Source organism: Acanthopagrus latus, chromosome 7, assembly GCF_904848185.1.
Source record: "Acanthopagrus latus isolate v.2019 chromosome 7, fAcaLat1.1, whole genome shotgun sequence".
In the NCBI taxonomy this organism is placed as follows: domain Eukaryota; kingdom Metazoa; phylum Chordata; class Actinopteri; order Spariformes; family Sparidae; genus Acanthopagrus; species Acanthopagrus latus.
In genome coordinates, this window is record NC_051045.1 from 8,554,752 (window position 1) to 8,568,688 (window position 13,937).

At 44.6% G+C, this 13,937-nt stretch overlaps 1 protein-coding gene across 4 annotated transcripts in view; it reads left to right on the plus strand.

The window, feature by feature from the left end:
* Positions 1-13,937, plus strand: part of camta1a (calmodulin binding transcription activator 1a) — a 287,515-nt gene that overhangs the window by 161,282 nt on the left and 112,296 nt on the right. For all 4 annotated transcript variants that reach the window (XM_037104951.1, XM_037104955.1, XM_037104953.1 and 1 more), the window contains one exon: positions 2,984-3,119. In XM_037104951.1, coding sequence (XP_036960846.1) covers positions 2,984-3,119 — 136 coding nt within the window. The remainder of the gene's footprint in view (positions 1-2,983; positions 3,120-13,937) is intronic.

Sequence of the window (13,937 nt, forward strand, 5' to 3'; positions counted from 1 at the left end):
TTAGAACTTACCACCTACACATACATGCTAATTTTGGTGTAAATGTGCCTATAGGCCTTTAGACAGTGAGGCTGAGCCTGTCAGGGTGTTCTCCCTGCCTGCGGGCCAGGGCTCCCCTGCTTTGCCTTTGTTACCCATGCTGAACACGTCACCAACCTCATAAACCCCCCATCCTCCCTCCGCTTTTTCAAATGAACAAATCTGATTGAGCGAATGCCATTACCTGGGTAAATGAATGATTCCTAAAGGACTGGACAAGGCCTAACACCACCCTGAGGGTAAAGCTTATTATCGCTGCAAACTCCAAAGAGAAGCGAGGCAGCTGTGGAGCTTGTGTGCACTTTGTCAGAGGCCTTTATTTCCATATTAATCTGCCACATTTAGGCATCTGAGACAGAGGGCCTCCTGTCACGCTTCTTTGATAACAGAGCAGTTAGCTTTTCCCCCTCATGTATAAATATGTATAATTCTGATAAGATTAATTGAAGCGCCTAAGTATACACTGGTAGGAGATGAGTGTGAGGGAGGGAGAGAGAGAGAGAGAGAGACAGCGGGAGGGAGAGGAGACACATTATATTGCCAAAGCGTGCATTTTAGGCTGGCCTATGCCTCAGACCTACTCCAGTGTGAGTGCCTAGGCTCTCTCCTCTGGGTCCAAGTGCCTTGAATTGAAAATAGCATCCACCTAACAGTCCCTCAAAAATAGCTGAGCGAATAAGTTTTTGCGCAGAGCCGATAAATACGGCGTGGAGCCTCTGACACCGAAGCCTCACCCCAATTTCCAGTGCTCGGGAGGAGATCAGATAGCCCCGTGTCATTTGATTTTCTGCCTTATCTCATCTGCACCCATCTTTTTGTCTCAAGCAGTGCTACATTTTAAGAAGCACACACTCCTTGTATCTTTTGAAGGACAAAACCCAGAATGATACTGAAACAAATAATAGGATCACGCCTTTAGAGAGAGGGCCATTCCGGTGTTTGATTGATACCAAGTGCTGATGTTGGCATGTCAAATGAGCGTCCTTCAGGTGACATTTAGGATGCAAATCTGTACAAGTACATGTTGAGATTTCAGCAAATCTGCAAAGTTCTCAGTTCATGAGTGCCGTTTATGATCACACCTCCACGATGGGTGACATTACAGATGCTGTAAAGTAGATCACAATTTATTCTTCTTGTATATCCCGTACAGCCATTGAGCAGTTCCACTTTTCAAACTGACCAATAAAAATGTCTGTTTAATGGTTGTTTTCCGCAAAGTATGCTGAGTACGAAACAAGAGAGGGCAGTGAATGAGGAGAGGACAGCCGGAGAGAGGGAGGTGTGGGATAGTGGAGGTGAGGGATCCTGAAACAGATGAAACGAGGGGGAGAGAGAAAGCAGAAGAAGATTTGGAGCGAGGGAGGAGACAAAAACATTCCCTAGTGCACAGCTTGAGTTGACTGACGGCAAGAAGAGAGGCTGTAGCGAGGGAGAAAGGGAGGAGGAAAGGGAAGAAGGGAGATCAGAAAGGAGTGAGCACGTCAGTGTGTGAGTGGCGTCTCTCATTAGAAGGTGCTGTCAGGGGCCACAGAGGGGGGACTGCAGGGACCCCACCTCCCCCTTCTCCTCCCTCTCCACTGGCCCCTGAGATCCGGCCGGGAAAATGATTGATGAGTGATACCAAGATAAACATGTGCCCTGGCCCCCATAGGCAGCCCTGCAAAATGATGCATGCAACGTTATAAATAGACCTCGTGAGAAAAAAATTACAACAAACAACAAAACAACTCAAAAAACAACAGTTGGGTTTCCTCATTTTGAATATTGTTACAGACGACACCAATCAGCCCGGCTTTTGTTCTTTGCTTTGATGAGACTTCTTCCAGTTTTTCATGTTCTTGTTTTTATGCTTGTTTGTGTGTGTGTGTGTGTGTGTGTGTGTATTGTGTCCATGCATGTGAGCAGTGAGCACACGGCTAACAAGGCTCACCAGCTGACTGGATGGTTAAGCCCCCCTCAACAGTTACACTGCTTCCTCAGCAGCTTGGGCAGGCGGCTTTCCCACTCGTTCACTGTGAGGCACCAAACACTCAGGCAAACCTGTTCTCATTTGGGAGAGCTCCAAATCATAGCAGCTGTGTGTGTGTGTGTGTGTGTGTGTGTGTGTGTGTGTGTGTGTGTGTGTGTGTGTGTGTGTGTGTGTGTGTGTGTGTGTGTGTGTGTGTGTGTGTGTGTGTGTGTGTGTGTTGGAAGAGTGCAAAAGTGTGTTGGAAACTGATGTGCAGTGTGGCGTATGGATTCATACTGATGATACGTGGCCACTTCACACAATACACACAAGTACATGCATACAAAACTATGTCCAACTGCTCACTAATTGTTGAGTAAGTCATAAATGTTTTATGCTACACTTTCTGTTAATGTTTAACACTGAGTGCCAAATGCCTGTATTACAAATCGAAGTGGAAAGGCAGATTATCATCAAATAGTTACATTATATCATTATGAGCCTACAGGCTGTGGTCTGGTGGAGGGAGAATGAATTATGAATGGAGTGTGAGGGAGGATCTTCTCTTACCCCGAGGGACTTCCACCACCACAACTCATTTAAGTTGGATGAATGAGAGATAAGGACAGAACCCACCCCCGCCCCCCATTTCTGCTTGCCTTACACACTGGCCTTCATGTAATTTACTCCGTGAGGAGTGTCACTTCAGCTGCTCGGAGCACACGCACTCCTCATTGCGAGAAATGTATGCTGAAGGGTGCTTTGTTCATTGTCAAACTGTGCATACCAATGCTGAAAAACACCATAAAGAAGTCTTGTCATCTAAGTCACTGGTGCATTTTCTGCCTGGCGCAGACTCGTGTCGGCCCTCTTTGTACATCTCTAAAATGAGTCCCTTAGCTGTGCTGTAGCTTTGCCTAAAAATTCTTCTCATCTCATTTCATCTTTCTCTCTTTTGCTCTCCCTCGCTCTGTCCTGTCTCCACGGATCCAGGCCGCAGAATGGGTCGATGATATTGTACAATAGGAAGAAGGTGAAGTACAGAAAGGATGGCTACTGTTGGAAGAAGAGGAAAGACGGGAAGACCACACGGGAGGATCACATGAAGCTGAAAGTACAGGGAGTTGAGGTGAGTGCGCTTACAAGAGTTTGAATTTGGAGGGAGTGAATGTGGAAAGCGGCGGGGCGGGGGTGGGTGTGGGGCGGCTGAGAGCCAACCTTCACCCTGACACAGACAAACACAGGTCTACATAGAGCTCTCCCCTGGCTGTAATGGAGACAGTCACATGCTGCAGTCAGCCCGTGTCTCCAAGGAGCCTTACCAAGAAACAATGCGGCACAACAATAGTTTTCCCTGGGAAGCCAGTCGAGTGGAACCGATTGTTTGTACCTTATTAAGGCTCTGGATGTTGCCTTTGCTCCAGAGAGCCTACATTAATCTTGCTGGCTCAAAGCAGTGCTGTGGAGCCAGCGTTCCCTTACCTCACTCCAAGTCACTCCCCATACCAGCCTCTGCCATAAAAGGCCCAGTTGTATCTGTCCTTGGCTCACCTAGGCTCAATCTTGCTCCACCTGAGGTGTTGGCAATGCAGTGTTGGCACCCCCGCTGATTTATCAGCACGCCCATATATGAGAACAGGCAAGTCTAAGCTCCGAACTCCTTCATATCCTTTGCTCTCAATTGTACTGAAGTTTGTGTCCAGCACTGTTATTGTGTCACAAGAACAGATGCCATAAGCGCAGGAGTTGAGATGGAGCAGAGATGTGAGGGTGGGTGAATTTGGTCTCCCATTGGTGTGTGCGCACATGCACGCACACAAACACCTGCACACAATTCACGCACATGTACACATAACTGGGCGCCTCAGGGAGTGGTGCTGTGAGTCTATGTCACACAGTGTGACAAAGACAAAGCTCAGGCATTCTCCCAACAGGGGCTCTGCTCTCTGTTTGTACTCCTCCAGATATTTGTCACTCCAAGAAAATGGCCTCTTCCTTTGCCTAGCCAGCTCAGTGTCATCTCAAGTCCTGCAGAGGCCTGATAACCTGATGGGACTACGCACATCCATCCTTCTGGACTGTTACATATTTCTCCTGTTTCTGACAGTCCTGGCTTTACAGAATGTTTAGTTAGTCAACTTGACAGTTATGTTGACATGTGGATTGTGATTATTTACACTAATGTTCAGTGTGTAAACTTGATCTTTGCCCTTTCCCATTGAATACAAGGAAATCTGTACAGACTGGGATTCCGAAGTGATTTTGCCCCTTTTTTCTGGTTTCCCGAAAAAGGAGCAGGACCAGCATTTCAAGCACTTTTAGTCTGTTGTATCCAAGTGGCAATTGCCCAAGATGTTTGTTGGGAAGCAAAACAGAGGTAAATTAAGAAGCACTTACTACCTCAGTTGACAGGAAAACCTCAAACTAATCTAAAGGTTTATGTTTCAACAACAGGATAGGGTCATACACTATGGTCAGTTTTTAATTTAATTGTTTTGAGATGGGTTTACAGGTCTTTTACATTGTCACACTAATCTGTAGTGCCCCTTTTGACTGTCTTAACTCCACCCAGGTTCAACTACTATTGCCCATATGTGGATTTCCTGCCTCAAGTAATAGAGAAAGGTGGCATCTTGACTGCCTCCAGGGACATTTGGCTATGATATGTTGTAATTCGCTCTGCTCTGGTAAACATGGCCTGCAAAGTTCATTGCAGGAATTAGCTATTCCCCCAAACCAGTTCTAAGCTATAGGTTTTAGATAAACATTTGTCTTACACAGAACATTTACAAGAAAAGAGCCAACAGATGTCTGTTGAGAGTGTCCGCATATCGACCCGACTTCTGCTGTCTGCTTTATCATTTAGGCCCACTACAGCACATGCAGAAGTACTCCCTCCAACAGCATACTGTACTGTATGCAGCTGTCCTATTTTCCAGCATCAATGCTGGTCAATGCTCCAGAAAAAGAGAGCCACTCTCTCAAATGGCACATCACAGCTACTGCATCTTTACTACTCCCCTCGTCCATATAGCACGTGTTCTTCTGTGGTCTTGTAGCTGTCACGATGGACGATGAGAAACATACTGCTATATATAAAAATACCCAGACCTCTGTGACCAGAAGTCCCAGCTATATAAGAATAACATGAAGAAAATATATTTCCTGGCGAGCCAGAGCTGAAGAAACTGGCTCTTAGTGAGGAGTCACGTGAAATAAAAGACTAAAAGACTCTTGAATCCAGGACAGCGCTCAGGATGCACTTTCTTATGCTGCACATTGTTCTGTATATGCCGTGTGGTCCTGTTGACTTGCCACGGCATCAAAAGATGTGCATTTTCCCAAACAGTAACAACAATGCTAGAAATAGAAAGCAGGCAGATTTGTTTATCATCCAACCCTTGGCTGTTTGAGTTTTTTCTTCACACTTTAGTCGAATTTTGACTTCAACATTAAGTAATGCGCTGGTGACTATTACAGTATTTTACATCCATCAGTAGCTCTAAGCGGTCAGAGGCTGAGATGAAGTTATCGAATTACTAAACCTATAGTATGCAGCGTTGAGTACACAACAGCATTGCGATAAAGGATGGACTGAGGCAAAATGAGTCATATACATAAAGACTGAGGGATCTTCCCTGAGCCATTGGTACAAAGTGTAACTGTAATCCAGTGATTTCATTCTGTGAGCTTGTATAAGTTGTAACCAGTTGTTTACCAGAGCTAATTGCAGTATGAGCAGCAGAGCCAGTACAAGGTGTGAAGGTAAGTATAGTGGAAAGAGAGCAAGCACAGGAAAAACTGATTGAGGACTGCAAAGAAACATTAAAAAATTGATAGAAATTGGATCATAACTGCTATTTCCCATGCTGTACATCAAAATACAGGGCACACGTTGTCTTTGTTGTGTTTTTGAGTGTGCATTCACATCTTTGCAGTCTTGGAAGACCTGAGTCATGTCCTTTAACCACCTCACCCATCAAGACTGACACGAGTGATCCATCACTGCTGTAACAAGCCTGTGTTGGGATCCATGACCCATCTTGCACAGTCATGTTTACTGTAAGCACATACAAATGACTTGGCCCTTGCCTTCTGCTCAGTGAAAGTACAAGACCTCAGGAGAGGATAAAGAGCTATCAATTTCGGCGTAGTACTCTGTTTAGAAAGAGAAAAAGAAAGATTCATTTAAATACATAATTCATATCATACCTTCATAAGGCAGAACACAAAGAATTGACAGAACTCGAGCATAGCCCCCCTTGTTTTACAGGAGTGTCACTCATGCTGGCCTGTAGATGCTCTGATTCCCCAGCCATCCAGTGCTTAATAGAGGTCCTATGGTTATTACACGGGCCAGGTTTAGTGCACAGAGAGGACAAGTGTTGTGGGTGGTTCAGGCTAGTGATGTTCAGTGGCTCCGGCGGGGGAGAGGCTTTAAGTCCGGGAGTGAGGGGCCTTCTGGGGCCTGCAAGAGGCAGCCTAGCGTGGCAGGAGTAGATGTCAGCGTGTGCTGCTGCTGTCCTGTCTGCTCCGCAGTGCTGGCTCAGCAGTCCGTGTAAACCAAAGCTCTACGCTCTTTCTCCCTCCCTCTCGCTGTCTCCACCTTTTACTCTCTTCACGTGTCTCTCTGTGTCTTTCATTGCTTAGTCTTTTAATTCTTTCACTTGATTAGTCATTGTCCTGAACTACTCCCATCTCTTTTTCACCTAACTGCCCCCCCACCCCTTTACTACCCTCTAAGCCCACAGTCCAGACGGACAGAACCTTGAGTTGGGCGGTAATGCTCCCTGTTCCCTAAAATTGGAGCGCAGGGCATGTTGCGGCATTAGCGCTTAACAGGCCGTGAAATAGCAGCCTGCCTTCCTGACGTCTCCCCCATCACTCCAGGTGAGCTGGCCAGACGGCTGGATAAATGAGCAAGCAGCACCCCCAGCAACCAGCATGCGTTTGGGGCACCTGAGGAGAGATGTCCATCAGTGATTATCTCACCACACCCTGCTTGTACCAAGCTCAAGTTGTTTGCCAGCTCATGGCCATGGCTGAACCTCCATCGGGATCCTTGAAACCACACTGAAGATGTCCAGTGGCTGTCTCTGAGTCAGGATCGTCAGCCACACCAGGTTTTGATTGGCTTTATTCTCACACAGAGTGATGTCATCTTAATTCAGGCTGTAGGTCTCACATAGCTCTAGCATCCCCTGGCTTCTTGCTGTGAAATAGCAGAGACCTCAGACACATCTGCTTTGACAAACTCCAACTGATCTGCGTTCTGCTTCTTGTCAGGCGTCTACCCCAACGCTACCACCTCTTCTTATCTGATTAGCTGTTAATGTCAGCTCAACCCCCCCATCTCCTCCACTCCTCCACCCCTTCTATCCTTTCTCCCCATTATTCCTAAGCTTTAATAAACTCCCTCAAACACAGATCGATTTCTCTTAAGTGAAGGTGGCAGTGCCTCTGACTTATTTCATTACCACAGGCTAATTATACCGATTGAAATGAGCTTCTCTTCTTAAGGTGTGCCGTGCTGCTCTGCGGCCCCATGCTCCCAAGACTTTAATGCCAATACAGTTCTCGACCAATTCCCTAACTCCCATTCCTGCCTCAGCTCCACCCCACCATCCCTTCACCCAGCCCTCTCACCCATCGACACCTAAATAATCAGCGGCTGCGTCCTTAGCCCCCGTAACTTGTCATTTCATGTTGGATCCACCCTAATGTGTGATTTCAACTGTGCAACTGTGCAATGAAGGAAGGTAATGGAGCATGCTGGTGGCTCAATCGCCTCTGTTCATTGATAATAATGAAGACAAATGTCAAAACATTAGTTGCTAATGTTGTAATGGAGTGGATGCTAGTGGATGCGCGCGGGATGCTACACTGCATTGGCTTTCAATATCACATGACCTTCAACATTTAACTCCTCATCTTATTAGTAGTCTGGCCTCTCCCTTTGCAGCAAATCAAATATTTTTTGTCCATCAAAGCACATTTATACCTGAACCCTCTTGTGGCAAAGCTTTATATTTATACTTTTTTGTCTGCTAGTTAGAAAAATGGTGGGAACAAATGACGTTTCTTAATTTTATTGCAATCTCAGTGGGTTGCATTGGTAAGTTATAATCAAACTAGTGGCATATCTGTGAAATAGAGTTGCTTTGGGTGGCTGTGTGTGTATTCAGTAGCAGCCGTAGCAATGATTTACAGATGCAGTGGCTGATATCACCAGATTGTGAGGCCAGATGTGAGAGGGCACTAAACAAACCCCTGTTTCTGAGAGGAGGTGACACTATGCATGCTTTCCCTCTTGCCCCTGCTCCAAGTCAACTGTGAAATTAAGATCAGATTACTGATACAGGCAATGCCCAAAGCAAAAAAAAAAAAAGTTTGTTTTCCATTTTTATTCAAACTTATAGGCTGTCTTTTAAACAACAGTCAGCTGCCTGCTCTGTAAAGACAGTAAATCGATTACTGTTTCCATTGTCTTCTCTCTTCTCCTGGAGCCTGCTTTGTTATTCAATATTTTTTTCCTTGCCTTGGAGCTCCTACAGCGAGCTCTTCCTTTTTGAATTACCTGATTGTGGAGGAGTTAAGACCAATCTGTGTGTGATATTTTATAGAACTGTTACCATGGTTATAACTCCTAACCTTCTGCTCTCACATATAGCAGCATACTTGTATTGTGCATTACTATAATGTAATGTATTTTCAAACCAGCTACTATTCTAGCAGTATGCACTGGTTTTTGTTGCATGCAAACAAAAGCAATATTTGCAGGATGTGTCCCACAATGCAGCATGCTGGGACAGTCACAACAGCCAGTCAGGAGAACAAAACTCGATCAACAATGTAGATTTCTAATATTGGTATTTTTATTCAAATTGATGATGAATAAAAAATTTGCATTTTTCGGAGTTGAGACGCTCAATTAGAAGAGATAGACAGCTATCCAGCAGGCCAATAGGACTCACCCGTCCACATTACCCAACGATGCAGACAGCTTCTGCAACTGTATTTTGAATTTTGACATTTCATTAAATCTATGACAAATTGCGTAGAATGGAGTAATCGTCATTGTCAGTCGTCTTTGAGACATTTACTCAAACATACCTGGCATACTGCAAAATGAATTCATGTGACAGTTTTATACTGTATACTACCACGAAAGTACCACCAGTATTTACTACACACAGCTTATTGTGTTCTTCAGCAGTATTTAGTATTTGCATACAGTCTTCATCAGTGTGTGGTTGCACTGGCACAGGAAGTGTATATTTAGTGTCTGCAGGTTATCTAGTTCATTAATGCTAATATGAGGGAACCTGCAAAGAGAGAATAGGAAAAGCATCATACTCTAATAATGAGCAAATCACAGTGGATACAAATACAATCATGACTAAGGCCTTTAAATAGAAATTGCAGCATTTAGCTTGAGATGTTGCCATGCATGGGAGGTAGGTTATGGAGGCGAATATCCACTCTGGTTATTGTGTGATTTCTCCGTTTTTTTTGTTTTTTTTTCACCCTGCACAGAAGATTAAAGCAGTGATCCTCACCCCGGCATAATGGCTTAATGGGGGTTGTTATGTTGTTATTAGCAACTGAACCAAAGCCTTCCCACATGAACGCCTTACCCCCAGCAATGGGAGCGTCCACTTTAACCATGGTTTTCCTTAAAGACCGCAGTAATTAGTTTTCCTCTCTTATTTCTCACAATTGCCCAATCACTCAGCCTCTGTTAAGCCCTCAGCCTGCCTTTCATGCTGACCCCGCTATCACCATTTCAATCCAGCAGCCGGGTTTCGAGGGGGCTAATTTTGGAAAGGTTGCTGTGGGGAGGGAGAGTAAAAAGGACCTGTCGAAAAAGCTGTGCATTACTGACAGCCTCCATAATTTAATTTACCACATGTTGTCACATGTTGAAATGTTGTCATGGTGAGGCATCTCCACAGGGGTCACCTTCTTTATTGTCGAAATTTCCCCAAGAAGACGGCCTGAGAAATATCAGATATTTTTGCAAAACCTGAGGACTTTGACTTCCATTTAAAGACTTTTATGGTTTTATGGAGCCCACTACTGTAGCGCCCCTCCTCCCTCCTGGGTTCCATTGAAGTGGGAAGAACTGTCCAGCAGCTGCAAACACCTTTGTCATTGTTCCTGTGGTAAATAGAAAATCAGAAGTCTAATGGAGCACGATAAAATGAGGGAGCAAAGATGACTTGAAGCCATATGAATGTTTTCATCCTGTGGGGACACTTGGCACAGAGAAAATCTTTAGAGACAAATAACAGGAATGCTTCCCAGTCCTTCACATGTCACTCATTATCCTTATTAATACTGCTGGTGCACCAAATCAAGTGCGTTTGCCAGCGTTTGATACATGTAACCCGCATGGGAAGCGTACAGCAGAACCAACACCAGATATGCAAAGCAGGGGCGAGAGGTTTGTAGAAAGGGTGAAGAAAACAGAGAGCTGCAGGCAGTGAGCAGGCTTTACGTGACTCCATGGTTTGCTCTAAGAGTGTGAATTCTCCTTTTTTGTTTGGTCTCGTGAGCGAAATGCAGATCCCTGGGCAACATAAGGCCTGGGTTTTATGTTAATGAGCAACGTTCACCAAGGCTTCTGCTGCCTGCTACCATTCCTCAGATCCAGGCCAGAATACTCTACAGAGATTCGTATTACTCAGAAAACACCACCAAGTGAGACAGTGTGCAGTGTTTTGCACTCAAAGGCCCACTCTGGTCTAGACCTCAAACCATTGCTGGGGTTCAGTTGATTCACTTGAATTTAAAGGTAGCAGTTCAAAGGAAAGCAAGTAGTTTCAGCATCAGTCATATTCTCACCTCCTTCATGTCAAGGTGCAAGTTGTTTTTTTTTTTGCAAAATCTCTGTTTAATGATCTACAACCCGCTTTTGGCTGTTTCACACATTTCTGGGGCATTTCTGTCTCCAGGCCAGGACCACACTGTCAGCTGAGGTCTGAGTATTGAGTCAAGTCAAATAGTGGTTTTCTATTCCTCAAAAAAACGTGTAAATGCATTGTATAGATTGCTTGAAATGCCTCGGATATCCCTTCAGGATTCGCCTTTTTACCGAATCTGCAAATTTCCCTTGCTCCCCATCTGTCTTTATCCTCTTCCTTTTCTTCTCTCTTTCCTTCTTCTTGCCTCCATCTGCTTCTTCCCTTTGAAAAAAGCTGCTTGCTCCTATAGTCTCCATTAATGTGAGGGCCATTCCTGTAGAGAAGGCAGACCCCTATGTCAAGAGCAGCAGTTTTCTTCGGGTTCTGTAAGGCCTTGGCAGAATCATCGCTTCTTTCCCCTGCTGGCTCTGGAACACTTGGTTCTTTTAATATCCTTCAGATAGCGAGTGCAGTGCCGGTGTTTAGGATACTACTATACACGAAGGGGCAAGAGCATTGAGGAGGAATCATCCAGTGACATTATCTCCTTCGACTCAAAAAGGCAATTCAGCTGGTCCCACAATTCCACACAAGCTTTTCTGCCTCATCTGCAAAAATATTTGTCTATTGACGTGTGCAGCGGGATGAACTTGTTACACTCAAGCGTCTCGCTCATCGGCTACCTTTATCTCCCTTTTTGCTTGACTGTTTATTCTGCTGGCTGCTGCTCTTAGTCTATGTATTATTAACCAGCAACACAGAGGTTTAGATGTAATTTGCTGCTGTGTCACATTTAATAACTGCAGAATCAAAATGTAGCATTGCTCCAGCATTCACTCTTCAAAGGAGGTATAATGAGTGGAGCTGCAAAGTTCAAAGAGAATGGTTAAGTGTTTGTATAGAATTATACAGGGTGTGCAACTGTGCTCTCCTCAGAGTGATATTGAAAGGTTTGATATTTTACATGAAAGGTTGCTAAAGAGGAGTTTAACACAGGAAACAGGTTTAACCCTTCTGCTGTGGGCAACAGAGGAAATTCTAATGCAGATAAAAGTCTCCTCATCAGTGGTCTTGTCTCGTAAGTTTTGTTAGTCATAACTTCCGGCCTTCTATCTGCCTTCTCCCCGTCAATTTGCATTTGTATTGTATTCCACATCACTCCGGCTGATGCATCCGTGTTCACCTTGTTCTTTTCACAGTAATCTGAATAGATGCTCGCTTCTGTGTCCTCCTGTTTTTTTTTTTTGTTCCCCTGCGTTTCTTCAATTTTGGTAGATTTTCAACGCTGCTTCTGTTTGAGTTCCCTTTTTTGTTTTGTTCTCTTTTTTTTCGGGTTGTCGGGTTGATGTGTATTTTTTTTTTTTTGTTGATGGTGCTGAAATAAAAGGCAGCAACAGACTTTTGTGGATTTCTATTGCGCATTTAGATGTGAAGAGAGAATGAGTCATTTGTTTAAGCCCAAGGGGGTGCTAAGCTTGTTCTGCATTGTGTGTCGACACTGGTCCCCTGGTAATGTCACTGTCACTAAAATAATGATGCATGCATGTAGACAGATACACTGACATGCACACAAGCCCACACACCAGTTATTGCATCTATGTACAATATTGCTGACAGAATGTCAAGGGACAAAAAAGTTTTGTTATTGTATGTATGTATGCTACATATGAATTTGCACATTTGAACATACACATGAGCAGATATGATAAAAACTCATTTCATAAATGGCGCCCGTAATTGCCAGAAAATTACATTTAAAGAGCTGGGGAAACAAAAAAAATCTCCTATGTGATAAATGAAAATGGGAGAGATAAAAATGAATCAAAAACACTGTGGACTGTGGAAAATAAAACGACTGATGAAAAGGAGAGGAGGGAGCAGGAGAGGCTTAGAAGGTGGATGGATGGTGAGGGAGGAGGGAGGGTGGGGAGGGAGGGAGGGAGGGAGGAAGGGAGAGGCGAGTGTTGAGCGGAGAGGAGAGAGAAAGCCGGAATGAACGATATATAGCCTCTGGCAAACAGAAAACAATTGTTACACTGCCTCCCATAACCCACTTCAACCTTAAACAGCAGATTTTTTTCACTCAATTAATTTCTACACATTGGAGCAGGGGCCTTGGCTGAAGCTGGGCTTTTATGTGCTCCTGCTGCTGCAAGGCCTATACACATCTCTGTCTCTCTCTCTCCCCTCTTTCCTTCTGTCTCCAGCTTTCCTCTTTTTTTCCCACCAGAAAATGAACACTCTGCATTGGAATGGACTGGAACACTTTGAGAGATGAAGCCTGAATAAACAGGGAGATGTTATGTATTGTACGAAGAGCACACACGGAGATGATTGCGCTTTGATTCTGTAGCGGGAAAATAAATGCCTTTTAACCTAATCAGTAAGAGAGCAGAGCCTCATGCAAAAATAATACTTCAACTGCAATTCTGCCGAATGCTCTTCCCGATTCATCAGTGATTTTCATTGTGCATTAGCTGATAGAAAGCAAGAACATCACGACAGACGACTTTGAATGTTGATTCAGACCCCAAAAGGAAAAACAAGATTTTATTACAAAAGATTGAAAACAGTAATGATTGGAAATAATGCGAGCAGTCCTGATTATAATCACACGCAGGAGCAAGCCGGCCGTGGTGGCCCTGTGTGGACAGCAGGTTGACTTCGTGCCTGAGGCCAGAGAGAGGGAGAGCAGGCAGAGACAGATGGACAGATAGATAGGGGAGGGCATGACTGAGCTGTGTCTGTGTGTGGTGAGTGAGGCCCAGTCGGAACAACATGAATCATGGCTCCAGTTGAGAGAGGAGGAGATCAGATCAATAACAGCCCAGAGGAGGGAGAAGAGTGAGAGAGAGAAAGAGGATGAAGGGAGGACACAGGAGGTGTTCATCACTGGACCACCCTGACTCCCAGCATGCTCCCTTTTTTTTTTTTTTTTTTCCTTTCACAGGCTGTACAGTTAATGTATCGAGCATTGAGCATTTTCTTGGTGGAAACTGAAACATAGGTGGATGCAGACAATGTGTTAATGTGCGATTTAT